We start from the raw sequence: 27811 nt of genomic DNA, 5'->3' as shown, positions 1-27811 counted from the left end.
GCAAAAACACCTATTTTTTAACAGTATTTTGCTATTTCAAAAAAAGGCTTTCATGTACATTATTTCATTTGATCTTCCTGGGAGGCAGGTTTAGCAAATGTTATTTTTTTCACAAATTACAGATGAAACTGAGTTTCAGAGAAGTGATGTTACATTCCTGAAGTCATATACCTGGTAGGCAGAGCTGGCCCTGGGCCTTTGATTACTAATATTAATCTGCTCTCAGAGAAGCTGTCATAAAGCACCTCCACTAACCAACTGTCTAAACTAATCAACATCCTCCATTCCTCCTGTAGAACATCACCTGCCCCACGTGCTGCTGCCTCATTTGGCCCTTATATCACCATGAAATACACACTTACCAGGAGTCCATTGTGTCTGCTTCCAAAGATTTTTTTTTTTTTTTTTTTTGAGACAGAACGTTGGTCTTGTCACCCAGGCTGGAGTGCAATGGCACAATCTCAGCTCACTGCAATCTCCGCCTCCTGGGTTCAAGCGATTCTCCTGCCTCAACCTCCTGAGTAGCTGGGATTACAGGTGCCTGCCACCATGCCTAGCTAATTTTTGTATTTTTAGTAGAAACAGGGTTTCACCGTGTTGGTCAGGCTGGTCTCGAACTCCTGACCTCAAGTGATCCACCTGCCTCGGCCTCCCAAAGTGCTGGGATTACACGCGTGAGCCACCGCGCCCGGCCCCAAAGATGTTAATGCTAATTTTACATCCGATTGTAACTGCATATTAAAAGATAATGAAACTGATTAAATGAATGAAAAAAAAGATGGTTGTCACTTCTAGGACACATAAATTGACTACTTTGGAAAAACTAAAAGCAAATTGCTAAAGAGGACTGTGGTCAAAAAAGATATTAGATAAATATAAATATTGGTGAAAAATAATCATAAAAATCTAAGTGGATTTTGCAATGATTGCTTTAAAATATTAAGTTCTCATTTTATTTTAAATAAAAACAAGACACTGTATCAAACATATTATAGCTAGAATTCATGAAAAAGAAACACTAGAACTCTAATTACTAAGTAATCAAAAGAAAACTCAGCCCAACATCAAAAGATGAACAGGTTACACATTTTAATAAAATATAAAACATAAGATATCATTTTATGAATCTCTGCATTAACTGACTGTTCAATTAATTGTTAATAGTTACCCTACTAATAATTCAATAATATCAGATAAAAGGGTGTCTATTATAATACAGTTTCCAGATTTCTCCCCACAAACGATAAGATCCCAAGAATCTTGTTGGTGGGAAGAGAGCCCTACTCAAAATTTGCTTTGCTATAACTTAAAGTAAAATATAATATAAAATGTTGTCACTATTTATTATTGTTGCCATTATTTGGTATTGGAAACTCTAGCATACAAAGGCCTCTATTCTGATATGGGCAGGAGGTTGAGGGAGGCAGTCAAATTTCTCTGCAAGTTAAAGTACCAGCAAATCTTAAGCTTTGCCTGGGTGGTTTTGTTGTACAATAAACAAGAAGAAGAGGAGGGGCCAGCAACAAGCCAGCAGGAGGGGGCTCAAGAGAAAGAAGGCTGTTTCCTTGTGATGGAAATAGCCAGGGGCAATGCTGCCTAACACTGAACTTTAAGATGATCCCCATTTTGTGCAGTGCGGTGGCCTCTTAGGTTATCTCTAATTTTTTAAAAAGTACTACACAAAATAACCCTGTGTTAGTAATGTTTTGGGAAATAAGAAAGGAGGAGGGATGATTCATCTTTGGGGCTAAGAAATCAACCAGAATAATAATTTAAAGTAGTGTTACATTAGGTAGTCAGGCAGACATGAGCAGGGTAGGAGAGACGCCCCCCTACGAACATTAGGCAACCATCAGGTGATAGTCAGGTGGTTGTTAACCGTCTCTCCAAAATACTAATGGGTCGCAGCCGGCACCAGAGAAAGGCAGTCTCCCAATAGATGGAAAAAACTGCAACTGGTCATCAGCAGCTTTCCCATAAGATCTCAGGAATTGGGTGAGTGGTCTCAAGCACGTGCGTTAAGAGCCAAAATGGCAGAGTTTAACTGGTATATGACCTCCCTCTAGGAACACTCAACTGGTAAGGGAAGAATGCCTCACCTGAGTATGCATACAACTCCAGTAAACACACTGTGCCTGTGGTCCCTCCCATGTGCTAGCAGGCCACTGTGCATGCCGACAGCCCACTCCAAAGGAAGAATCAGGTGAGAAGGGACAGAAGATGCTAGAACATACAAAACTGTAAGTCAGAGGTCAAACTGGGCACTTGACTCTCTCACATCACCTGCTTGGCCCTCTTCCAAGTGTACTTTACTTCCTCTCATTCCTACTTAAAACTTTTTAATAAACTTTCATTCCTGCTTAAAACTTGCCTCAGTCTCTCACTCTGCCTTATGACCCACCTCAGTTGAATTCTCTCTTCTTAGAAGGCAAGAACTGAAGTTGCTGCAGACCTGTATAAATTAGGCACCGCTAACAGTAGTGACACATGATTCGTTCGGTAACCTCTGTGGCCAGTGGTGCCTCTGCCTGAGTTTCGCTTGTGACTGCTGGGCTGGCTCCACCCACTCAGCCTGGCAGGCTGTACTTAGCTTGCACTACAGGCCCAGATCCCACGCCCACTGCAGACAAGCCAGGCACAGAGTGGCAAGGGGTGTGTGAGTGAGCAAGTGTAGGGTCCAGCCATGATGCACAGCCAGGCGTGCCAGCTGCTACAGTGGAGCGGGCAGCTCCAGGCACCAGCACAGGCATGAGTTCTGTGAGGGGCTGTAGCTGGACCAGGCATCAGCATCTGGACAGGGGGAATGCAGTGGTGCCTGAAAACTCAGAGGCACGAGCAACCACATAGCCCCAAGGGGGTGTTACAGCATGTCACAGCTCTGACTCAGGGAGTCCCGAGGTCTGGGTCCCCAGAAGGGTCACAGCTCTTGTCTTGTGGTCCGGCAGATGGGTACATGTCACTGCTGGCAGCTTGGCGGGCCAGCCAGGAACATGTTTCAGCTCATTTGTGTTATAGCTTGTTCGGTCCCACTGCCCCACTCTGGCCCATGATGGCTCCTGGGCTGGCCTGGCCCCACCACCACTTCCCATCACATGGGACAGCCACCCAGCACTGGCATAGGGTGGGAGGGATTCAGTGTTACAGCAACTTTTGCATCCGGGCAGGCTCTGGGTTCACGTCCTGTGTCCAAGAGGAATGAGGTTATGCGGACAACCAGAGCATGAGCAAGGTGGAGAAGAGTTTTATTGAGTGACAAAACAGCTGCTGACACCAGAGGGGACCTTAAGTGCGTAGCCCCTACCCAAAGGCAGGTAGTTCCAACATGTTGCTGAGTCTGGGGTTTTTATGGGCTGAGAATAGGGGAGTGTGTGCTGATTGGTCCATGGAATGGCCTGGAAAAAGCACCATTCAATTAGCTAAATAGTATCAAGAAAGTTCTCACTTTGGGTCGTGGACCCAACCTGGAACTGGCAGCCCAGTTTTCAGGCTCTAAGCTGTCTTTGCCTTAAATGTCAGGTTTCACCAAGGACCTGCCCCTGTCTGCCTAGGAATTTGGCTGTCTCCTGCTGCTATCAGTAGGAGATAACCAGGAGAATGCAACCCTCTTGGGAATCTTTGATAATCTTAGATAGGGAACAGGACATTCCAGAGTTACATGGAATGAGACTTGAATCCATTTGTTTTCTTTTCTTTTTTGTTTGAGACAGGGTCTTGCTGTGTTGCCAGGCTGGAGTGCAGTAGCATAATCACATCTCCTCTCCAGCTCAAACAATCCTCCTGCCTCAGCCTCCTGAGTAGCTGACTATAGGCATGCGATCCACCACACCTGGCTAATGTTTTTACTTATTGTGGAATCACAAGTCTCACTTTGTTGCCCAGGCTGGTCTCAAACTCCTGGCTCAAGCGATCCTCCTGCCTTGGCCTCCCAAAGTGCTGGGATTACAGGAAAGAGCCACCGTGCCTGGTGGAATCCGCTTATCTACAGAAGGAGAAAATGGAAAGAAAATCCCAGAAGACATAGTACTTGGGTATGTCCAAATTACATGTTTATGAAAATTATGGAGAACAGACTCTCCCTGTGTTTATTAAAAGGCAAATTAGGACAAAGCCTGCAAAAACATTCATATTGTGCCTCCCTTAGAATTGAAGCAAAGTTTCCAAATTTAATTGTGCAAAGCCTTGACTGTGCTGAAGTGTTTATCTGTAAAAATATGGTAATAAAAAAGAGCTTATATGTCTGTGAACATATGAATTTAAAAAGACTATTCCCTCCAGTTAGTTATTATTTTCATTCCAGAGCTTTTAAAATGGAGTATCATAATTAGTATAATTGTGATAAGTTAATACTGAAATTCCACTGAGGAAAAAAATGCAAAATGCTTACGTATTTCGGTTTCTTTGATCACGGGCTTTGAGTTTTTTCATAATTTCATTTAAATGTGATATGATTCATTTAATTTAACTTAATTTATTTATTTATTCTCTGCTTCATTCCAGAATAGATATAAGTCTACCTACAAAAACAAGGAGAAGGGAAAACTAGACACTTACAAAGAGATTTGTAAAGTTAAAAAGAAAACAGTTTCTCAGGAGTAATACAATTGTTCTTACATCGCAAAGCAGTTAGGCATTTCTCTGAGTATCCTTATAAATAGACACCATGATATTAAAAAACACATCCTTGACAACATTCCTAAAAGACAGACAACAATGAGTGTCATTTGTGCTGTTTCCCTCCCTGTCTCTCAGCCCAGGCTGTTGACAGCACAGACTGATGACATCACATTGTCATAATGATTGCATGACAATTCAGCAAGACCAGTTCTCAGGGTGACAAGCAGTAGCAGAGGCTAATTGAAATGCAAAACACATTCTCAGTTTCTCTGTGGATCTGATTTGATCCAGGGGTGAACTATAAACTGCCTGGAGCAATATCCCCTGTAAACTGTTTCAATCAAACTACGGATAAATATTGGGCGGCAGTAACGTACTGCTGGGATAATGACACTATAAACCAAGAATAAAATGTGAATGCCCCACAACTGTTTGAATAGACTTCCTCCTCTAGGCCAGGGCCCTCTAAATTTAATCTGAAAAACTGGTTCAGGCCATGATTCAGGGGGTGGGGAGGGGATCAGACATGCTTCATTATGTCCTCCTCCCTTTTGAATTCAGGGAAAGCCAACCAGCATTTAACATTAACAGGACCTTAAGTCTGATAAACAGTTACAATTTATTCTCTCTGAAGCCTGTAACCTGGAAGCTTCATCTGCATGATAAAACTTTAGTCTCCACAACCTCTTATCTTAACCCAGATATTCCTTTCTATTGACAATAACTTTTTCAACCAATTGCCAACCCAAAAAATGTTTAATCTACCTATAACTTAAAAGCCCCACCCCATTCCACACCCCACCTCCACTTTGAGTTGCCCTGCCTTTCTGGATCCTCCTCTGATCAATACTTCCCTTTCAACATCTAGTTTTATTATCCAACTATAGATTCTCTTCCAAAGTCAGTCTTACATTCTAAAATCCATTTATTTATTTTCTTCCCCTCTTAACTCTCAAGAAACTCTGAGCTAAACAAAAGGCATTAAAGCATCTATAATTCCTTCTCTAAGTCTACAGCAATCCAACATATATCTTAAATGTATTTCATTGATGTCTCATATGTCCCTAAGATGTATAAAACCAGGCTGCACCCCTGACCACTTTGGGCACATGTTCTCAGGATCTCCTGAAAGCTGAGTCATGGGCCATGGCCACTCATATTTGGCTCAGTTTAAATCTCTTCAAATATTTTATAGAGTTTGACTCTTTTTGTCAACAACACCATAGGCTCCAATGCCTAACTTTGCAAATGGGTAGTGACTAAATCCAGGAAGGTCCCTGCTGTGAATTATTCGCCTCTTACTTGCTGGTTCATGTAGGGGTCTAGAAGGCCCAAAGGGAGGAGCCTGGTGTTGGGGAGGTTGAGCAATAGCTATTTCCCAACCAGTATGAAATTATTATTATTTTATTATTTTTTTTGAGACAGAGTCTTGCTCTGTTGCCCAGGCTGCAGTGCAGTGGCGCGATCTCAGCTCACTGCAAGCTCCGCCTCCCAGGTTCACGCCATTCTCCTGCCCCGGCCTCCCAATTAGCTGGGACTACAGGCACCCACCACCACGCCCGGCTAATTTTTTGTATTTTTAGTAGAGACAGGGTTTCACCGTGTTAGCCAGGATGGTCTCAATCTCCTGACCTTGTGATCTGCCCACCTTGGCCTCCCAAAGTGCTGGGATTACAGGCATGAACCACTGCACCCAGCCGAAATTATTTTAATAATAAAACAGCTGGTATGGACAGTCATATATGCCAGCTGATGTCAACTCTCCAACACATAACCAAATTACAAATATATATATATATACACACATATATATATACACATATACATATATGTATATCATTTGATTTGAGGCTTTTTAAACTTGAGCTTCAGGGATTCTACCGCTAGTTTCATGGTAAAAATCTAGGTGCATTTTTTGTAAGACAGACAATAAACTATGCTAAATTTGATCAAGTCTTCCCTGTAATATGCCTGTAGGGCACTATCTGTCCCCACTGTTGTTTATTAAAGAGATGCGATAAGCCCAAGATAGTTAATGGACATCTGCCCTGCCATGTGACCTCTGAACGTTGAGGAGACACATATACTGTCAGAGTGTATACAGTGCATCCTCCTATACCCCACCCTGAGCTGGCCCAACTCTCTGGAATCAAGGTTAGGGTAGGGAGTGTGATCCAAGCCATACACAAATCCAACACAGAGCACTAAGAGAGTGCTTATCCAGCTTCTCAGTGCCCTGGGGTTGCATTCAGACAACAGTGCTCTTTAGGCTAGGGTTAGGTTCAACTTCACTTAACTGAAAATTCAAAAGAGAAGAGGTTTAAACACATGGGGTTTCTTCTCTCATATATAGCAAGTCCATAAACAGGCAGTCCAGAGCCCCAGACTCCATCTATTATTCTGCCCCACCAGCTGCAGCACATCCATATAGCAAGGTTACTTCATGGTCCAAGGCAGCTGTCAGACTTCCAGCACCGTGTCGGCATTCCAGGAAGCAGAAGGAATAAGAAAGAACACCAGGCTGGGTGCGGTGGCTCACGCCTGTAATCCCAGCACTTTGGGAGGCCGAGGTGGGCAGATCACGAGGTCAGGAGATTGAGACCATCCTGGCTAACATGGTGAAACCCTGTCTCTACCAAAAATACAAAAAAATTAGCTGGCGTGGTGGCGGACGCCTGTAGTCCCAGCTAATTGGAAGGCTGAGGCAGGAGAATGGTGTGAACCCGGGAGGCAGAGCTTGCAGTGAGCCAAGATCGTGCCACTGCACTCCAGCCTGGGCAACAAAGGAAGACTCCGTCTCAAAAAACAAAAAAGAAAGAAGACCGAAACAGGCGCTTATCCCAACTGAGTCAGCTTCCTTTAAACAATTTCTACGGTTTGAATATTTTTTGTCCCCTCCAAAACTCATGTTGAAACTTAATCCCCAATGTTGGCAGTACTGAGAGGTGGGGCTTTAAGAGGTGACGGGGTCATGGGAGGTCTGCCCTCATGAATGGATTAATCTATTAGTGGATTTAAGAATTAATGGGATAATGGATTAATGGATTATCATGGGAATGGGACTGGTGACTTTATAAGAAGAGGAAGAAAAACCTGGGCTAGCATGCTCAGTTCTGTCACCATGTGATGCCATGTGCCACCTCAGGACCCTTCAGAGAGTCCCTACTAGCAAGAAGACCCTCGCCAGATGTGGCCCCTTGACCTTGGACCTCTCAGCCTCTATAACTGTAAGAAATAAATTCCTTCTCTTTGTAAATCACCCAGTTTCCAGTATACAGAAAATGAAGTCACACAGCAATCTTTTTGGATAACCCATTCAACACTTCTGCCTGTATCCCATTGGCTACACCTCGCAAGGAAAGCTGTGAAACATAGTATAGTCTTTTAGCTGGGCACATTGCAGCCCAGAATAAAATCAGGATTCTGTTTTACTAAGAAAAAGGAGAGAATGGATATTAGCTGGCAACCCACAATGTCCACCACAAACCAATTCCAGTGAATCAAATAGCAAAACAACAAAGAATGGCAACTACATGATTTATTATTTATGCTGAAGTAACCCAAGTCAGAAGATCAACCAAAAGTTCTGCAGCACTAAATCTTTCTTGAGAAAAAAGGTATAATTTAACTTTTTAAAATAAAATGCAAATTATGTCCTTGCTGACTTCACCCTTTGACTTGGCACAAACTCTTCCCAAAATGTCCCCTAAGGTGGAACAATCTAGATCACATTTGGCTCCATCTTTACTATTTTCTTAATTTATTGATAGTTTCTCTCATCATAATTCCATTACATAAGGAGGGAATCCCACAACCTCAGTAATCAGAAGTGAATTCTCTATAAATCAGCCTTGATGCGAGAGAAAATAAGCTAGAAGGCGGGGCTCAGTGGCTCATACCTGTAATCCCAGCACTTTGGGAGGTTAAAGCAGGAGGATCACTTGAGGCCAGAGTTCGAGACCAGCTTGGGTAACATAGTGAGATCCCATCTCTAAAGAAAAAGGTAACCAGGCATGGTGGCACACACCTGTAGTTCTAGCTGCTCAGGAAGCTGAGGTGGAAAGATCACTTGAACCCAGGAGTTCAAGGTTACAGTGAGCTATTGCAACACTGCACTCCAGCCTGGGTGGCAGAGTGAGACCCTATCTCTAAATATGTATATGTATATACACACATATATATACAAGCTAGAAATTCCGATTTTTCTTAAAACAGAAATCTGGATTTTTATATGAAAAAATGACAGCTAATTTACTTTTAAAAAAAACAACATGTGAGCCTCTATTTGACCAAGACCTAAACTCTGCTTGGTTAAGTGTCCACTATACTCTTGACGTTCCTCACTTTTGTTGTCATAGGGATGCAGTTCTTTCCACAGAAAATCTTGCCTGCCTTTTTCTCCCTGTTCTTTCTCCCCCTTTTTTCTGCCTTTTCTTTCCATTTCTCTTCTTTCATCTATCTTTACCAAGATAATTTTCCTTCTAATGACCTTGTTACCCATTCCTTCTTCTACACACTTCTTTCCTGAAATGCTCCTCTGATCAATACTTCCCTTTCAACATCCAGTTTTATTATCCAACTATAGATGCTCTTCCAAAGTCAATCTTACATTCTAAAAGCCATTTATTTCTTTTCTTCCCCCTTTAACTCTCAAGAAACTCTGAGCTAAACAAAATGCATAAAAGCATCTGTAATGCCTTCTCTAAGTCTACAGCAAGAGGCTACAAACCAAATGCCATCAGCAGTTAGTCAGGCAATATTCTTGACAATCGACAGTGACAACTGCAATGACAATTGATACTTAGCTTCCTTGTAGAATAACCAATAGGACATAGTAGTTATTGTGACAAATTCAAGAACCCATCCCTTATCTAAGGTAAAGCAATTGCTACCAGCTCTTCTTAATTTTTTAAATATAAGCTGGAAAGTCAGGTTTTTTCTTAAAAGAAGAAATAAATCTGAATTTTCATATGAAATATACAACTAATTTACCTTCTAAATATAATGAGTAGACCTGTATTTTCAACCTTTAATCTATAGCACATATTGAATTATTCTCTAATCGATTCAAACATACATACCTCATCACAAAACCTGGAAGAATGCTAAGCACATTGCAGGCCCTCAATAAAAGTTGACTGATGTTGTAACTGAGTCAATGGACTTATTCATACTCTTCACTTAGGGAGGAATTTCTGGACTGTTTCAGTGCTTGGGTAAGGTTAAGAAATATTACTTTGACTATGATGAAAATAAAGGAGATACAATCACTTTTTTCTTTCTAACCAGTGGTTTTATACTTCATTTGTTATCACCTAAACCCTATGATTATGATAAATTAGCTTTAGTATACTGCACATAAGCTTTAGTGACTTCTTTATTCATGAGTGACTATAGGCCTTTAATCAGTAACCACCGAAACTGCATTTTATTGGTCCCTGTCTTACATGTCACCAATTGGCCAGACTTATTCATTCTTTCCCTGCGAAAACACCACTAAATGTAATAACTCGAATGGTATGCTTAACCTCCGTGACGGAATTATAACATGAGAAAAAAAAAAAAAAAAAAACCATGAAATTTGGAGGCAGACAAACCTGAGTTCAAATCCTAGCTATGACACTTGCTGTAAATTCTTAAGCAAGTAATAAACTTCTTGGGGGTCTCATTTTTCTCATCTGTAAAATGGGACAATAAACTACACTTACAAAGTTGTTATGAAGAGTAAATAAATAATATAAAATGCTTGGCAGTTTTCCTGGCCCACAGTGGAGAATACAAAATATTAGTAGCAACTCCCTTTGCTTACTTACTGAGGATCTCAGTTCAGAATGTTTTCTCTTTTTAGCTATAAAGTGGGTCAACTCATATTTACCTAGTATTCGTAGTATTTTAACTTCCTGTATAGTACTTGGAAACACTAAGAAAATTTGCCAGGTTTCAATTATGAAAGTGAGTAGATGGGCAAACTAATATAACAAAAACACAATTACACAATTTACAGGTTGGTTCATTTCCTAGCCATAAAAAAATCCAAAGATTCCTTGCTATAAAACAACACTAATACACATTTCTAACAGTGTTCTAAAGTGAAGGTTTTTAGTACAATAACAAATTTACACCACCTGTAGATAAAAAATTTGTGCATATGTGTGTGTGCTCATGGACACACACACACACACACCACTGGTGGATAAAGGGTCATCACTCTAAAAAAGTTAATTTTTTCCCTAAGTATCAGATATATTCATAATTCAAGGTTTAATTTCATGATAGATGCCAAAGAGAAATTTATTCTTACATTTAAAATACATGTATTGAAACTTTGCTTTCAACTTAGATGAAGTAACAGGGACTGAATTTACTCTTCCACCTAAAACAACCAAATCACAGGACAAAATATAAGAAGCAACAGTTTTTCAAGACACTCCACATCAAACAAAGGACAGTGATTCCTGAGGGATGGGAAACAAATAAGGTGAGCCCTGCAATTGGCCCATCTTTCTGCCTTGAAAGAGTGTCCCAGGCCAGAGCACAGAAAAGGTGTCTTAGTCTGTTTTGTGTTACTATAACAGAATATAGTAATTTTCTGGGTAATTTATTTTATAAAGGAATTCATTTCTCACAGTTCTGGATGCTGGAAGTCCACGGTGAACAGCTTGCACATGGTGAAGACTTTTGGCTGCATCATCCCACAATAGAAGGCAGAAGGGCAGGACAGAATGCATACGGACTTTTTAATGATAAATTCTGTCTTTAAATCGTCTCTTTCCTGTCTTATTTTACTGTAACAAGTTAAAAGTAGCCATGCACAGCATGGAGGACTTGCTGTTTAGATATTTCTTTCACCAGATATCCTAGTTCCTCACTCTTAACTTTCACCTTTCATAAAGCCTTTGGGCACGGACACTGTTCAGCCCAGTTATTTGCTACTTTATAACAAGGGTGGCCTTTGCTCTAGTTTCCAACACCCTGTTCTTCAGTTCCATCTGAAACCTCATCAGAATGGCCTTTACTGTCCATATTTCTTTCATTATTGTGGTCACAACCACCTAAGTAATGTCTAAGAAAGTTCCAGACTTTCTCTCGTCTTCTGCTTTTGAGCCCTCACCAGGATTGCCCTTGATGCACCATTCACAGCAATCCAAGCTTTTTCTACCTTGCTACACCAAATTCTTCCAGCCTCTATCCATTATCCAGTTCCTAAGCCACTTCCACATTTGTGGGTATTTGTTATAGCAACAGCCCTACTTCTCAGTACCAATTCTGTGTCTTAGTCCACATTATGTTGCTATAACTGAATACCACAGATTAAGCAATTTATAAAGAAAATAAATTCATTTCTCACAGTTCCGGAAACTGGGAAGTCCAAGGTCAAGAAGGGTGCATCTGGTGAGGGCCTTCTTGCTGAGTCATTCCATGGCAGAAGGCAGAAGGGCAAGAGAGCACACAGGGGAAGGGAGCAAAACTCATCCTTTTATCAGGAACTTGCTCCTGCAGTAACTAACCCACTCCCATAACAACAACATTAATTCTTTCATGAGGGCAGAGCTAATGCCCTAATCATGACCTAATCATCCTCATGACCTAATTATCCCTTGAAAGTCCCAGCTCTCAATGTTGTTACATTGGAGATTAAGCTTCAAACACACAAACTTTAGGGAACACATTCTACTCACAGCAGAGAGGGAACACAGGCAGACCCCCAGCAGACTCCATAAGTTGAAAAAGTGGAGTGCAAAAATATTAGAGCAGCTAGAGTTTGCAAACAGAATATTAGAGAGGAGAGGGCTTCACAGAGAGGGAATGCTGGAAAGTTCTTTAGTCCTCCCCACGTATTCAGCAGAATACTAATGTAAGGAATGAATGTAAGGAAACTGTGAAGCCTAGGAAATAACCACCTAAAAGACAAAGGGGAATCAGTATGCAATATGCACACAGTCTGGGAATAGTACCTCTGTATATCTCACATTGGTCCTGCTTCTCTAGTCGAACACATACATACTTATATAAACAGACTTGTTACAGGGAATTGGCTTATGCAGTTATTAGGGCTGGTTAAGCAGCTTCTGTAAGGCTGTGTCTCTGCATCTGATATAGAGTCCATAGGGAAGGGAGTCAGTAAGGGAATGTCAGGAAAAGACTATCACAAGCAAGCTGAAACCCTGTAATCATGAGCTAGAACTCCATGAGGATAGACTGAAATCCACGTCTTTTCTTGTTGCCTCTGACCTTGATGGAATGGTAATTTTTTTTCTTTCTTTTTTTTTTTTTTTTTTTTTGAGACAGGCTCTGGTTCTGTCAACCAGGCTAGAGCACGGTGGCACTCATCTCGGCTCAGTGAAACCTCCACCTCCCAGACTCAAGACATCCTCCCACCTCAGCCTCCTGAGTAGCTGGGAATACTGGCTCATGCCACCATGCCTGGCTAATTTTTTGTATTTTTTATAGATCAGGGTTTCACCATGTTGCCCATCCTGGTATCAAACTCCTGAGCTCAAGTGGTCTGCCTGCCACAGCCTCCCAAAGTGCTGAGATTACAGGTGTGAGCCACCACGCCTGGCCAGGGCTCTTTTTTATGGAACTGAAAAACACATACCTGGCTCGTGAATGAGGAAAAGGTGAAGAAAAATCCAGAGAAGGTAGCGCAGTTGTAGGCTCAGACACTGGTCATGTCATTGAGGTGAGTCAGCTACAAAAGTGCTTCTTTCCTTCCAGTTTCCAAATCATGAAAGATTAGTTCTTGTGATCCACCCAATCTGTAAACACACAAGAAAGTAAAGTCTGTGAAATGTAGTTCAGCCTAGCCAAGTTCTTATATTATAAAGCCATCATATAGAGAGAGGAAAAAGAAAAAAAATAACAGAGCATCAGTGAACTATGAACAACTTTAGCCTTAAATATGTGTAACTGGAGTTTCCAAAGTAGGGGAGAGAAGAGTGGGACAGAAAAATTCTAAGGAATAATGGAGAAAATTTTTCAAAATTTGATGAAAATTATAACTCTGAGATCCTAGAAGCTTAATGACTCTTAAACACAGGAAACATAAAACCTCTACACCAAGGCACATAATCATCAAATTGCTCAAATTGTTCAAAACTAGTGATAAAGGCAAAAATCTTAAAAGCAGTCAGAGAAAAAAAAATTTTACATACAAGGGACCAAAGATACAATGACAGCAGATTTCTCATTGTTTACAGACAATGTAAAGAAGAAGACAGTGGAGCCACAACTTTAAAGTTCTGAGAGGAAAAAAAAAAAAAAGGCCAGGCATGAATGGTGCAAGCCTGTAATCCTAACACTTTGGGAGTCCAACAAGGAAGGATCACTTGAGCCTGGAGTTTGAGACCAGCCTGGGCAACCAACCTAGCAAGCCCCGTCTCTATCAGAAAACAACAATTGTCAACATAGAATCCTATACCCAACAAAACCAGTCTTTCAAAAATGAAGGTTAAATAAAAATATTTCAGACATGCAAAAACTTTAAGAATTCATCACCTTCAGACCCACACTACAAAAAATAACAAAGGAAGTTCTGCCAGCAGAAAGAAAATAATACCAGATAAAAATATGGATCTATACAAAAAATGAAAAGCACTAGAAATGGTAACTTTTTGGGTAAATTTTTCCTATTAAACCTCTTAAAAAGATAATTAACCATTTTAAACAAAATAAGAATGATGTAGTACAAAAGTAAAATGTATAAAAACACAAAAGGCTGGGAAGAAAGAAGTAGATATACATGTTTGTCAAGTTCTAATACTGTATGTAAAGTGGTACAAAATACATGTACTAAACACATCCTATGAACAGGCATTTTTGGGCCCTAGTTACAATGATGAAAACAATCTACCCCCTCTCCTTGAGGAATTTACCTCCTCCTGTACTCTCCCAGGAAGCTTAATCAGCTTTTACACTGAGCAGAAAAACTGCAGGGTAAGACCTTTTTTTAAAGTGACCTTCTTTTTAATGTTTCAGTTGTACGCTGGCAATGCATTATGGAGCAAATGACATAAGATGCAGCCACTATTTTAATGTTAAAGAAATATGTGCCTGTAGATAAGATATATTGTTATATACTACCATTAAAGTTCATTCTATGATCACAAGAAAGGACTGAAGGTTCCACCTCCAGGTCAACTGAGATTACAATCAACATCTAACCAAAAGTCCCCAATTTCATTCACAATGAAGCTCTACAATTAATAATACTCAAACACATTTTCTAAACTTATTTCAATAAGATTGAAATTACTCCCATTTAAACAGATGTGATTCTAAGAATGTCTATTTTTAGATGGGAGTTGCATAAGTTGCCAGAAATGGATCTGGCAATGTCAAGGTTATGTCTCACTGAAAAACAGACATAATTTAACCTTTGTGGGGGGAAATATGCTATCCTGCGTCTACCCTGGAGCAGATGGATACATAAGCATGGATGTAGGCAGAGAGTGGCAATGGGTGGGCCTTTTTGCTTCAAGCACCCCACCATGCACATACTTGTCCTTTCCTAAGGGGGTAATATATATAAATCTGGTGGCAGCAAAGGGGTTTTATTTCTGTTGTTTATTCTGTATCCATCTTTCCTGGACTATTCCAGTGTAATCAAGTTGCATAAATTGACTGACACCATTCTAAGAAAAATTTTATTGTAATGAACCAAAGTGACTAAGGCTATAATGAGATTTCACAAGAGCACAGGATCACAGGAAATGAAAAGGGAAACACCATATATATTCTGTAGAAAAATGTGTAATGTTCTAGCAACTGCCCCAACCTCACATCAGAATCAGTCACTTCCAAGCATTCTCATTGTACAACTCCTGGAAAAGGTTTTGAACAATTAACTTCATCTTCTGTGCCATACACTGTAGTAAGTGCTTGTGATACATTTTCTGATGCATTCATTACAAAATCCTATGAGGTATAAATTATGATGTCCTTTTCACAGAAGACTGAGACTTAGAGAGGTAAAGTTTTCACAGCTATTAATGGCTAGACAAGAATATGATGCCAGATCTCACTCTTAAGCCTAGACCTTTACATTCTATTCAAAGCATAAATAAGCCATTGGGTCCAGGTATATTCAAATCATACATTGGACCATAAGCCACTACTGCCCCAGAAGCCCACAAGGAAGATAAATTCTCAAGTGTCAGTGGTGAAGGAAAGAAAAATACCATGATTGTAGGTCAAGCTTATGACTGAAACCCCAACGCAGAGCTGTTAGGAAAGCTGGGCTGGAACATAAAGCCAAAGATTGGAGGCCTCTGAAGCCAAATCCCTCCCCTAACCCCATCTTAACTCCTAGGACCAGCTGGCTCTATGGGAGGTGGGAAACTGAAGAGATGAGAAAGCTCCAAGACACAGGAGATAAAAGGGAGAAAAGAAGGTGGTTAGGTCTGCCCCAATGAACTTCCAGGTATTTGAGAAAAGGGGATAAAAAGTGAGATGCATTTACGTACATGACCTGTCAACATACAATAGCCTTGTCCTCTAGTAAATATGTCCAATCGAATGTCCCATGAGCTTACCCCTCTGATTAGCAACACTCCATCATGAAAGGAGAGTAAGCAGTTTTTGGGAGAGGTAATTCACCATGGGCCCTGAGGGTGCCTGCATGTTCTTATTGGTTTGCCAAGAATGCAAGGCCCTGACCACATTTTACCTTGACCTTTTCTCAGAGTTGTGTTTGCAGCGAGCAGCCCTGAGGGATGAGGAAATATCGCAGCCCAAGTCAAGCTTGTTACTGCTTATAATAAAAGCAACAGACTCCACAAGCACAGTGTTCCTCTCCTGTAATACAACCCACTGCATGTGTAGGCATCAATCAAGACCCACCTGTGTTGGACTTGGGTCCAATCCATGGGTCTTAGATTTGTGGGCATAGGAAACCAGCATTAACACTAAGCTCTGGCTACTGCTTTTGCCATGAGTAATAAAGGCCTATCTCTAACGCAAGAGTCTCTGTTTCAGTACCCATGAAACTGTGGCAAGCTAACCTGTTAGCCTGCAAGTAGGATAAAAATCTCAGACCCTTCACAGTTCTTGACGGCAGGAGGGGAGAATGAAAGGGAAGAAACTCGAATGCAATACTGTCCCTTCCTTGAGACCAGAAGTTATGTGGCACGGCCATGTATCCACATTCCCTCCTAATTAAGATCACCAGTGGGGAGTTACTATGTCAGGGAAATTTCCTTGTATTTATTGAGTTAGCTCCATTTAGTCTTCAACCTCGCAGGCCTTGAAATTTTCTTATTCTGATATGCTTTATAAATTACATGTTGGCTTGGTTTAACTCTCCTTTTAGATTCAAAAGCTCTCTGAAAATAAGAAAAACTATTGACTCTTTAACATGTACATAATTTTTATTTCTGTTTAATATTATACTCCGTGGATACTCCACATATAATGTGCTAATTGTCAGCATGTTGATCATCATCACTATTAACGTTTTTAACTAAGAGCCTACAAATACAGATCCCATTCACCCACCTTCCTTACTCTTCTCCCAGGAAAATGGGAGAGTACAAAGCATATGATATTAGGAAACAGGCCTAGGTTATGACTTTCTCTTCTGTGGATCTTCTGATCCATTCTACAGAAACACTGACTCAATAATCATGTATTTTAGACATAGAGATAGCAACTAAATTGTTTTATTCATACCATGCACATTATTAACCACTTGACAACACAGTTGTAGCCAGGAAATGTAATTTTAAACTCTCAGCTACTTAACTCTCATTTAAAGTTGAGACGTGAGAAATACTAGTTATGATCCTCAAAGGACATTCATTCTTTGGGGTTTCTCTTTGTACCTTGTCTCCTGGAAATACCAGTAACCTTGGCTCATCACTTGGGAATAGTGATTTCCCATTTCACTAATTCAGTAAAGAGACCCTGAGGTCTTCCCAATTGCGGGAGGGCAGAAGCTGTCCATAGCGAGATTTGGATATCTGCTCAAAGTACTAGGCAAACATTCTTTTTGCCCTTCAATATGTTCACATTTTCTTACCATTAGATATGCAAGATACAAAGGGCTTGTTTTAGGGTACACACTCAGGAGAAGAAAAGGCTGCCTGGCCTGCTTTTACATAGAGGGCCTTAAGCCTTCATGCAGGCTATGTGGAAGTTCTTTTAGTCTCATGAAATCCAGCACAGTTCAGGAGATTTTACAGTTTGGAGGAAAAGCTTTGTAGTAATAACCAGAGTTATTTAAACTGGAATTTTCCTTCTACTTATTGTCTATCAACCAGTCTGGAGTCAGGTTTATCAGTTTGGGTTCTTTGAGGAGCAGACATCAAGATGGGATTCGATGTGCAAGAAATTTATTGGGGGAAATGCCTGTGAAGGACAGAAGGAAGAAAGGTTGAATTAGAAGAATCTCAGACTTCAGCACAAATCTAAGAAAGTTCAGCCAGGCCAATGGAGAGTCCTTGAGCCACAGTTGCCTGTCAGAGAAGTTCCACATCTCCCAAGAACAGGCCTGCTGTAGCATCTTTGTTGTGCTCAGTCATTGGCTAGGAATGGCTGATGGGAAGTGTGGCCTTAGCGGGATGCAATGCTGAATTCAGAGCATAGCAGCTGGGGCTGTTCATCAGTTATGCCCACTGACGCAGGAAATCTGAGTGGTGCATTATCACATCCACCACGGTAGGCAGCCTAAGGATGGATGAGGACCCAAGTTTCCAACCAGATAACACATCCTCATGACCAGCAGATATAAGAAACAGCTGCAAAAAACCCACCATTGCCTTCATTGTGGGCAAACTGCCAGGGTTGCTTCCACTACATCACAGTGTTCCCTTTATGAGGGCCCAAGAATAACACCTCCTGTGGCTCAGGGCCTGGCAAAGCTATTCCTCCTGCACAACTGGTATGTTTTCATCCTGTAGACGTAAAGATTTTCTAGCTGATTTCCTCTTTGTCTTAACTATCAGAAAGTTAGAACCAGACTTGGGGTTCTACCTTCAGCTTTAGGTGCTTTTCAATTATTATCTTCCATAATTCCTTTACTCAGCACAACTGCTCTCTGTGAGTGATCTAAAATGCTTTTCTGAATTAAGACAAGAAATAATTACCTTAACCTAGGCTGGTACCATTTAGAACTAAAAATGCTAGATTTTAAATGCTTCAGTTTATTCTTTTTATGATAACTTTACACACTGGCCAAATTCTTTAACTCTAAACTAGTGCTATCTAGTAGAAATAGAGCATGAGCCACATGTAATTTTAAGTCTTTAGTAGCTACATTAAAAAGGTAAAAAGAAATAGGTGAAATTAAGACAATTTAAGTCTTTGGAAGCCTACTGTATATTTTCTACTTACATCACATCCCAATTTAAATCAGCTATACTGCAAATACTCAATGGCCACATGTGGCTAGTGGTTTCTGTACTGGACACTGCAGGTCTAAATACAAAGACTATGAATCATGAGAGTTAGAAGAGCCTTAAGAATCACAACTGTATCTGATCTGTATTCATATTGGCTTTGATTAAAGATTTCTGAGCTCCTGGGGGTTTCTTTTTTTTTTCCTCACTCCTGAAGGTTTCTGATGCAAACACTAAATTTAAGAAAAGTGAGTTCTCCTGACAGGGGTAATGACCATGAAACCCTAAGATTTCTGGAATTTTTCTTTTAATTTCTCTATGTTTGTAATTTTTTCTTCACTGGATCACCTTCGGCTTCTTCTGAGAAATAAAGTAATATAAAATACTCATGTACATCTACTAAGAAAGAAAGGAAACAAATAGAGATGCATTATCTAGATTAAAAATTATTTAGAAATTAGAGAGAGTATTAACGTAGGGCACAAAATTGAACTAATAAAATTACTTTAAAGCACACTTATTTAGATATTTTGATGCTCCTTGTTTTGGAGCCAGCTCTAAACTTTACACCTCAATTTGGGATAAGAAGAGTGTTTTCCATTTGAATCAGGGCTGGAAGACCACAAATGTGGTTAGATTTCTGAGAGTTAAGAATTTGATTTTTTTTTCAGGCATTAACCTACAAAAGCCTTCATTTCCACACCTGGTGCATAGAGTAATGCTTACCTTATAAAATAGCTATGAAGATTAATAATGTTATATATAAGCTTTGTAACAGGCAAATAGTAAGTACTAAATAAATGGCACTTATCATCATTGTTAATTACAAAAGACTGTCAAATCCAGGTATTCTTAACCTGGAGTCTGCAGATCCTTGGCTCATGGATAAAACTGCAGGGGTAGAGATCCCTAAAACTGGATGGGGAAAGATTACATCTGCATTTTCATTAACCTCTAAGCAAAATTTACCATTTCTTTCCATTATGAATAAAGGCAACATCATAGTATTAGAAGGACCTGTCACTTTGCACCAATAGAAGTCACACATACTTTCATATTAAATTTCTGATGTTACAGACATCACAAAATATCTTACATTTATCAGCTTTCTGAAATTACAGTATTAGACCTAATCTTGCTAGATCTTATTAGTGTATTAATAAAGAAATACATGTTATTAATGTATTTTTTAAATTTCAATATAATTGGTTTCCTTTGTAATCCTATGTACTCTGTGAACTTAAAACTTAACTTCTCATTATTCTGAGAAGGGATTCAGCAGCTTCACAGGGTTGCCACGGCACACACAAAAAAGTTAAGAATCCCTAAATTTTAGTCTATCTCTTTGCTTCCAGAAAGCCCACCAAGTTTGACAATTGAACACACCTGCCTGAGTGAGCCAGTTCCCAAAGTCTCGGGTTTATTTTTCTTTGCGTGACTTGATAGGAAGATATTACGGTCTGGTACATGACTCCATCAATTAACCTATTTGCTGAGCTCACCTTCAGCTTATACCTGGCATCTTTCCTGAATTCTGTGTTGGGCCTTCTGAGGCACACAAAATGAGCTGACAAGCTGATTTTCTGGTATGTTCTGTTCACACACACCTGGCCCCCACTCGATGCCAGGCCCAGGATGAAGCTGGGCAGTGATTCTCAAGCCTGATCCCAGACCAGCAGGCAGGATCAGCGTCACCAAGGAGCTTATGAGAATTGCAGATTTTCAGGTCACACCCTAGACTTCCTGAAACAGAAACTCTGGGGTCTATCATTGTTTTCTCAAGCCCTCCAGAGACACACGCTTGAGTCTGAGATCCACCGTGCTAGGGAATCGGAGGTCCGTCCAATCCTGGAAAGAGAGGCTCCCATCTCCAGCACTGGTTGAGACTAACACCGCTCCTGCAACTGGGGTTGGAATTTCAATGCAGGTAGGGCTGAGGGGCGGCCAATGAGTTGAAAGCCGGAGCAAGGGGACTTGTTTTGTTCCTGCACCCCGAATTTACTTACATTACCCGGGGCCTCGAGGGTGACTGATAGAGATTAGCCCTGAGCGTCGGCCCCTCGGCACCGCCACTGCACAGCGAGAGAAGGGGAGTCAAGAGAGACGCTTGAGTCCCTTGACTGTCCTCCCCTACGAGCTCTCTGGGAAGAGAGCCCCAGACCTGCGAACTCTGGGCCGCTCTGCGGCCGCTTGAACACTTCGCGGGTCTTCCGCCCCGCGCTAGAGGGCGCACTCCGTGACGGGAATTGCGGCCTCGGCCGCCCCCGGCCTCGGGGCTTTCCGGGCTCTGCTGCCTTCGGAAAACTACAAGTCCCAGGATGCTCGGCGCGGGAGGGTCACGTGGGAGGGGCCGCGGGCGCGGCTAAATAGTCTCCATCGGCCATTTTGTGGGAGAAGCCGCAGCGCCGCCTCTTCTCTCGCGTCCTCGCATCCGTCGCCGCCGCCTCTTCCTCCGCCTCCTCCTTCGCCTCTTCCTGCCTCCTCCCGGCTTCCGCCGCCGCCACTCCAGCCTAATCCCAACCCCAGGGCGAAGCGTTTTCTTATTTATTTCCGTTTTCTCGCCACTACAGCCTCCTGACAAGGTGATCCGGGCGGGCCCCGCAGGAATTTTATCCCCTCACCGGCCTCACACTAGTATCGCATGTCCACTATCCAGAACCTCCAATCTTTCGGTAAGATCCCGTCGTCGCTGCCTACCTCCCTTGCCCCGCGCGCATCTCGGCCTGTTGCCCGCCTGGACCACCGCCCCTAGGCGCCCCCTTTCTGCCCTCCCCGCACCCTAGTGGGGCTTTGTCTCGGCGCCCAGAAAATGGCGACGGAGCCCCTGGCGACCCCCTCCCCGAGGACAGCGCCGGACTCCGAGCCCTCCTCTCGGAGCCCCGGCCGCGGGCCCTGCGCTACCCCCTGCCCCGTCCTTGACCCAGCTCTCGCCTCCGCTTCTACCCCTTGAAACCTTGGCGACCCTATTTCGTGGACTCCTAGATCGGCCCTGCTACTTGCAAAGGGTATGCCGGGCCAGGGGAATCAGGGATCGGCGCCCGTTCTCTGGCAGCTCCTGGGGGCACTTAGGGAAAGATGCGGATGCAGGCCTCTGATCTGTCACTGGCCAGTGGTTCAGTCTTCTCTGCTTGCGTAGCAATTTGTAAAATTACGCCTCTTGATATATATGTAATCTACTTTTTTTTTTGGCAAGGCACAGTTACGGTTAAATGATTAAGGTGGGCGTATTCGAATGTTTATGTTTTCATCAGAATGTAATCTAGATGACGCACATTTTTATAGCGGCTGCAATATTAAGGTTTTCTAAACTTCCTTTTTCTCATTAGGGGACCATATTCAACGATAACATTATCTATCTATAACAGCGTTTTTCTACAATGGACATAGCTGTTCAAATGTTTCTTTTTTCGTGAGAGTACCTTGGGGGTTTTATTAATACTCCACCCGCATCTCCATTCCTACCGGCAAAAACAGCAAAGGCACTAGAACCTTCATTGATGACTGTCTGGATTGGTAGTATAATGTATTTCTGGAAAGTACTTCTTAAAAAATATTTTTCTACTTTGGATTTTTTTTTTTTTTAATCCATTCGCAGACCCCTTTGCTGATGCAACTAAGGGTGACGACTTACTCCCGGCAGGGACTGAGGATTACATTCATATAAGAATTCAGCAACGGAACGGCAGAAAGACACTGACTACTGTTCAGGGCATTGCAGATGATTATGACAAAAAGAAACTTGTGAAAGCTTTCAAAAAGGTAAAGGGATTAGGAAGAAAGGATTAGAGTTACTGATGCACACCTCTTAACTGGATTATGATTCACACCTTTATATCGGCGTGGATGAAAATGACTAGACCAATAAAGTTGTTCTCATTTTTGTAATTAACATGTAAATAGTTATTCTCCCAGTGTGGTCTCTCATTTTAAAAGAAGATTCGCGTTGCTTTCAAATAAATTTAAATGTGAAATATTTAGTTCTTGATGTTACACATAAAATCATTTCCTGGTTTACAAATTAATTTGGAAGGATTGTGGATTATAGAAGACAAAATCTGTTTCTCTAAATATGGTCTAGCTTACTGAAATAGTTAATTCTGTTCATACGGTGAAATAAAACCTCATAGTAGTTGACTAAATTTTGTTGTATATTTATGCACTTTTCCAGAAATTTGCCTGTAATGGTACTGTGATTGAACATCCTGAATACGGAGAGGTTATTCAGCTTCAAGGTGACCAAAGAAAAAACATCTGCCAGTTTCTCTTGGAGGTGAGTGATTGGGTGCTTTATGTGTAACCTTGAGATTGCTTTTAAAATTGTATTTAAAGGCAACATGATTTGTTTTCTACTAAGTAAAAAATCATACAAATGAAGGAAATTAGGTGAAATAAAAACATGGTACTTATTTGGAAAGCAAAGACCTTCATCTGGTTTGTCATTAGAGTATTCTGATCATTTCTGTATATACACACACAGGATATTTCTTGGCATGTAAAGTATTCAAATACGTGTTGAATTGTTGGCTATCAGCAGTGCATGCCACAGACAACAGTGTTGCAGTAAGCTGTTGATAGTGATTCTTTTTAATTGCTCTTCCATGTTTTCTTAATGAATTTTTATATTTCTCAGAGTTATTTTGCTAAATTAGATTTTATTTTACAGGTTGGCATTGTCAAGGAGGAACAGCTTAAGGTTCATGGATTCTAAAATGAACCTAAATACGTGGAGAATTTCTTGAATAGTTTTGTTCTCTAAACCGGTTTGGCTGCCTTGTGAAATGATTCCCTGCAGTAAACGGACTTTTCATTTATTTAATCATTCAAACTTCCATTCACATCTGCATGATTACAGAAAACATGGGGTATGTAGACTAGTAACACATAAGAAAATTGCAGTAAGATGGTAACAAAACCTCATATTGTCTTTACATGTTTCCAATGGAAAATGTTTTGAGTGTTTATTGTTCAGTTTATTACGTTTCACTTGATTAAATGTTTTTTTTGTTGTTGTTGTATTAAACCATGTACGTTGCAGCTTAACAATAAAAAAAAAATCTATGAATCTTTGTGAGCAATTATGCTCCCAAATCTAAGCAAGTAAAATACACCTTTTGTCTTTCTTAATTGGAGTTCTCTTTCTGCAAATATTCCTTCTGATTAGCTTCAGCTGTTACACCCAGCGCTTAGAGGAGAACCTTTGTTATTTGTAGCTTGTGTTTTTCATCTACTGATTTAGATGCAGGAGTAGAAGTTCAGCCAGAGCCACTAGTCATGGCAAAGCAAGTAAAAGTTGTCAAAGAATTTATCAGATTGTAGTATTAAATGTTGTTAAAGAGTATGAAGTTTAACAGTATTAGCACAGAGTTATTTTCTGTGTTATCAGTTGTTACTGAGTTGCCAACATAAGTCTATCCCTAAGTACGAGATACTGTAATAGTCTTGTGACATAAAGTATATTTAGTCACAGGCACTTCCTGCAAGTATAGGTTGATGGTATCACTGCCTTACAGATGGAAAACATTGGGCCTCAGGATAATTTCCCAAGAGTGCTAGAAAGTGACAGGGTGTCAGCCCAGAGATTCCAGCCAGGAAATTTCTTTCGCTACATCATGATTTTGGTATGTGTTTCACCAAAGTGAACCAGAGCCACAGATGACAATGACCAGGGGTGATAGTGGTGTAAGAAATAATCACGAGCCACGGTGTCTCATGCCTATAATCCCAGCACTTTGGGAGGCCAAGGCGGGCAGATCACTTGAGGCTGGGAGTTTGAGACCAGCCAGGCCAACATGGTGAAACTCCATGTCTACTAAAAATGCAAAAAATTAGCTGGTGCGCACCTGTAGTCCCAGCTGCTTGAGGCTAAGGCACCAGAATCTCTTGAAACTGGAAGGTGGGGGTTGCAGTGAGCCAAAGTGGCACCACTGCTCTCCAGCTTGGGCAATAGAGCAAGACTCTGTCTCTTAAAAATACATATAATTTGCAGTTCTTAAGAGATTTCTGCAGCTCATCTTCTTGAGTTCCAGGCTCCTTTCTATTAAGCAGTATTTACTTGGTTGTACAAGCCATGCCACTAAAACCATTTAGCCGATGCAAAGAAATGCATCTGCAAGGGCAAACTTTTTAGCTTACTACAGTTGGATAAGGATGGTATGGGGAAAAAAAAAAAAAGTCTTATTTTGGGTCCAGTGAGCCCTAATGAGCCCTTGGCTATATTTTGGTGATACTGTTTTTGGGAAGACAAAATTAGCCTCCACAAAGTTTGACTCTTAAAGACACTAAGTAATAATAGGTTTGTTATTTTCTCACCTCATCCTTCCTCCAATACAGTAAGACAGACGTATTAAGAAGTATACACCAGAATATAGACCCAAATTTGATAAGCACATTTCTGGAGAACATCAATATAGTTTGATGAAGATCAAGAAGTTTGGGAGAATTTTCCAAGTTACTAAGAACCTACTTTTTCATCTGTAATATTGTATAATAGCACCCTGTTGAGGGGTGCTGTGGAAATAGTAAAGCAGAAATTTATATTAACAGCCACATTCAAGTGCTGCCTAAATAGATACATCTGCTGAGAGCTGAGCTAGTGGCAAGAAAAGAATTTATATAGATGGGAAAGAAAGCACCCCTCATCCCGGCACCCATAGACAAGCTCTGTAGTAATCACTTCCTATGTCAGTCCAAAGTGGGTGGGATTAAAAGGCTTAAGGAAAACTTCCCTCTGGATTTCATGAAGAGCACCTTTCCTGATTCTCTTCCCTTCAGCCTATGAGTTCCAGCACCTGATTGGACTTTGAACTTGTGGGGCAGTCCCAATCTTTAGAGCAAGAAAGAGACTAGGAGGCATTGTGTAACTGTGGAGGAAAGATAACATGTCTTAGAGATGCAGCAAACTGGCAGTAGCCAAACTGGATATCTCTCTGTGTCTTCCATGTTGGAAGGTCTTGATCTGCAGTTTCTTTAGTGGTTTATACTTCAGGGGGCACAATGCGTAATACCAAGTAGAAGACAAATAGGTTTATCCCTAGACTTTTAAACTTGGAGACGCCATTAGGAAGTTAAGACCTTTGGTTGAATCATAGCCTGGAGTAAAGTGCTGCCAGCAGCAATGTCCTCTACCTTTCAGTCCTGGCTCTCCTAAGGCTGAGGAAACCCCATGGAAGCAGTCTGATCAACCTGTCTAGGAACTCGAGTAACAGGAACTGTTCTCTTAACCATTCCAGAAACGGGGTGGCTCTGATCATATGGAAGGGACAGTTCTAGTTCCAGTCATGGTGGCAGTTAACCAGAATAACTTGAGAAATACAGAGTTGTAATGCAGGCTTCTGTGTGCCACGTGTATGCCACCAGCCTGGCTCCACCTAATGGAATGGGTAATGACAGCTTGGGAAAAGGCAACCTCATTCGACCACCTCCACACACCAGCTGCACTGGGTTTCTGAGGACTCCCCTTACCAAGCCAAAGGTCCATTTGGGAGAGAAACAAAGGCATGATCCTGCTGTGCTAAATCCAAGAGAGTCCTCAATTGTGGGCTGTGATCACTTGACAAGCAAGAGGTAGCCAGGTGACATTGTGCTTGTCTGGGATCAAAGGGCCAAGGGAATCAGCTAGAATTAAGCAGGAGCAAAATTATATAAGGAGGCCTCAGCATTGAACACTCTTCACATAGTCATGTAGGCACTTAACTCCTTTTTATCTGGATAATGGAACCATGGAAAAAAAAAAAAAAACATAAGTCAGAGGAATAGGCTATATTTCCTCCCTCCTGGAAAACCATTCAGAGTGGAATTAATACTGATGAGAGGAGAGAATGCCAGACTCCTCCAATGTTCCTTACCCAGCATTATTGTGTTAGATGACTTTAGGGATTCTCTGAGCTACACGGGAGAACTTAAAATGGCAATTTAAGGCTGGGTGCGGTGGCTTATGCCTGTAATCCCAGCACTTTGGGAGGCCAAGGCAGGCGAATCACCTGAGGTCGGGATTCGAGACCAGCCTGACCAACATGGAGAAACCCCGTCTCTACTAAAAATACAAAATTAGCCGGGTGTTTTTTGTATTCCCTGTATGCCTGTAATCCCAGCTACTCGGGAGGCTGAGGCAGGAGAATCACTTGAACCCAGGAGGCAGAGGTTGTGGTGAGCCGAGATTGTGCCATTGCACTCCAGCCTGGCCAACAAGAGTGAAACTCCGTCTCAAAAAAAAAAAAAGAAAACTGAAATGGCAATTTAAACTCAGCATTGGCTTGTGAGGATACCATCGTGGGTCAGGTGGCTTACCTGGTAAGTCATCAGTCTGATTTTGAACCCACCACGGGTAGCAGTAGATCTGCTCTGGTATATAGATAGCTCCGCACTTGTGAACTGAGGGTGAGGGCCCTGATGCTGCATGATGCTGGATCTAGGTGCCTTCATCTCAAACTAGTGAACAGCCTACAGACATTTTTCATGCAAAAAGCAATGACATATAGATAGGCACCATTCATACAAGGCACAAAAGAAGCTTAAAGCCCCCACAGGGAATCTAATTGATCTCAGGCCTCATGCTCAGGCTTCAACTGTAGCTCCCTGTTCTAGCCTAGAGGGTTTTGAAGGGCCTCAGGTCTATAGAATGGTCCAGAAGGAGGCTAGCTTTAACCCCAGAGTTTGTCTCCATGTGTCCTTTACCCATTCTTACCAGGACGCCAGACCCCAGACCCCACATCCTGAGTCCACTGGCAAGGAACAACATACTGTCTGGAAAGTAGAGATAGAACTTTTTAAAAATGTTTTATTTTTATTTTTTATTTATTCATTTGTTTATTTTTGAGATGGAGTTTCACTCTTGTTGCCCAGGCTGGAGTGCAATGGCATGA

At 41.4% G+C, this 27811-nt stretch overlaps 1 protein-coding gene and 1 long non-coding RNA gene across 3 annotated transcripts in view; one reads left to right on the top strand and one right to left on the bottom strand.

Moving 5' to 3' along the window:
- Positions 1-21142, bottom strand: part of LOC129033630 (uncharacterized) — a 106211-nt gene extending 85069 nt beyond the window's left edge. Inside the window, exons 1-2 of one of the 2 annotated variants that reach the window (XR_008501633.2) lie at positions 20957-21142; positions 13214-13373 (exon numbers count right to left, since the gene is read on the bottom strand). This is a non-coding gene — a long non-coding RNA (uncharacterized LOC129033630). The remainder of the gene's footprint in view (positions 1-13213; positions 13374-20956) is intronic. The other variant, XR_008501632.2, reaches the window with a different exon arrangement.
- Positions 21143-21157: 15 nt separating this feature from the next.
- Positions 21158-24053, top strand: EIF1B (eukaryotic translation initiation factor 1B). Its single transcript, XM_054482440.2, has 4 exons — positions 21158-21622; positions 22546-22709; positions 23119-23220; positions 23614-24053. The coding sequence occupies exons 1-4, from the start codon at positions 21592-21594 to the stop codon at positions 23656-23658; spliced, it is 342 nt and encodes a 113-aa protein (XP_054338415.1). The 5' UTR covers positions 21158-21591; the 3' UTR covers positions 23659-24053.
- The last annotated feature ends 3758 nt before the right edge of the window (positions 24054-27811 follow it).

This window comes from Pongo pygmaeus, chromosome 2 (assembly GCF_028885625.2).
Source record: "Pongo pygmaeus isolate AG05252 chromosome 2, NHGRI_mPonPyg2-v2.0_pri, whole genome shotgun sequence".
Taxonomy (NCBI): Eukaryota; Metazoa; Chordata; class Mammalia; order Primates; family Hominidae; genus Pongo; species Pongo pygmaeus.
This window is presented reverse-complemented; position numbering and strand designations above follow the sequence as displayed.

Excerpts from the sequence above, each read along its gene's own strand:
- EIF1B (XM_054482440.2), top strand. The coding sequence starts at position 21,592 with ATGTCCACTATCCAGAACCTCCAATCTTTCG. Across the intron at positions 21,623-22,545 it reads CCAGAACCTCCAATCTTTCG|ACCCCTTTGCTGATGCAACT; the intron begins GTAAGATCCCGT and ends ATCCATTCGCAG. Across the intron at positions 23,221-23,613 it reads TCTGCCAGTTTCTCTTGGAG|GTTGGCATTGTCAAGGAGGA; the intron begins GTGAGTGATTGG and ends TTTATTTTACAG.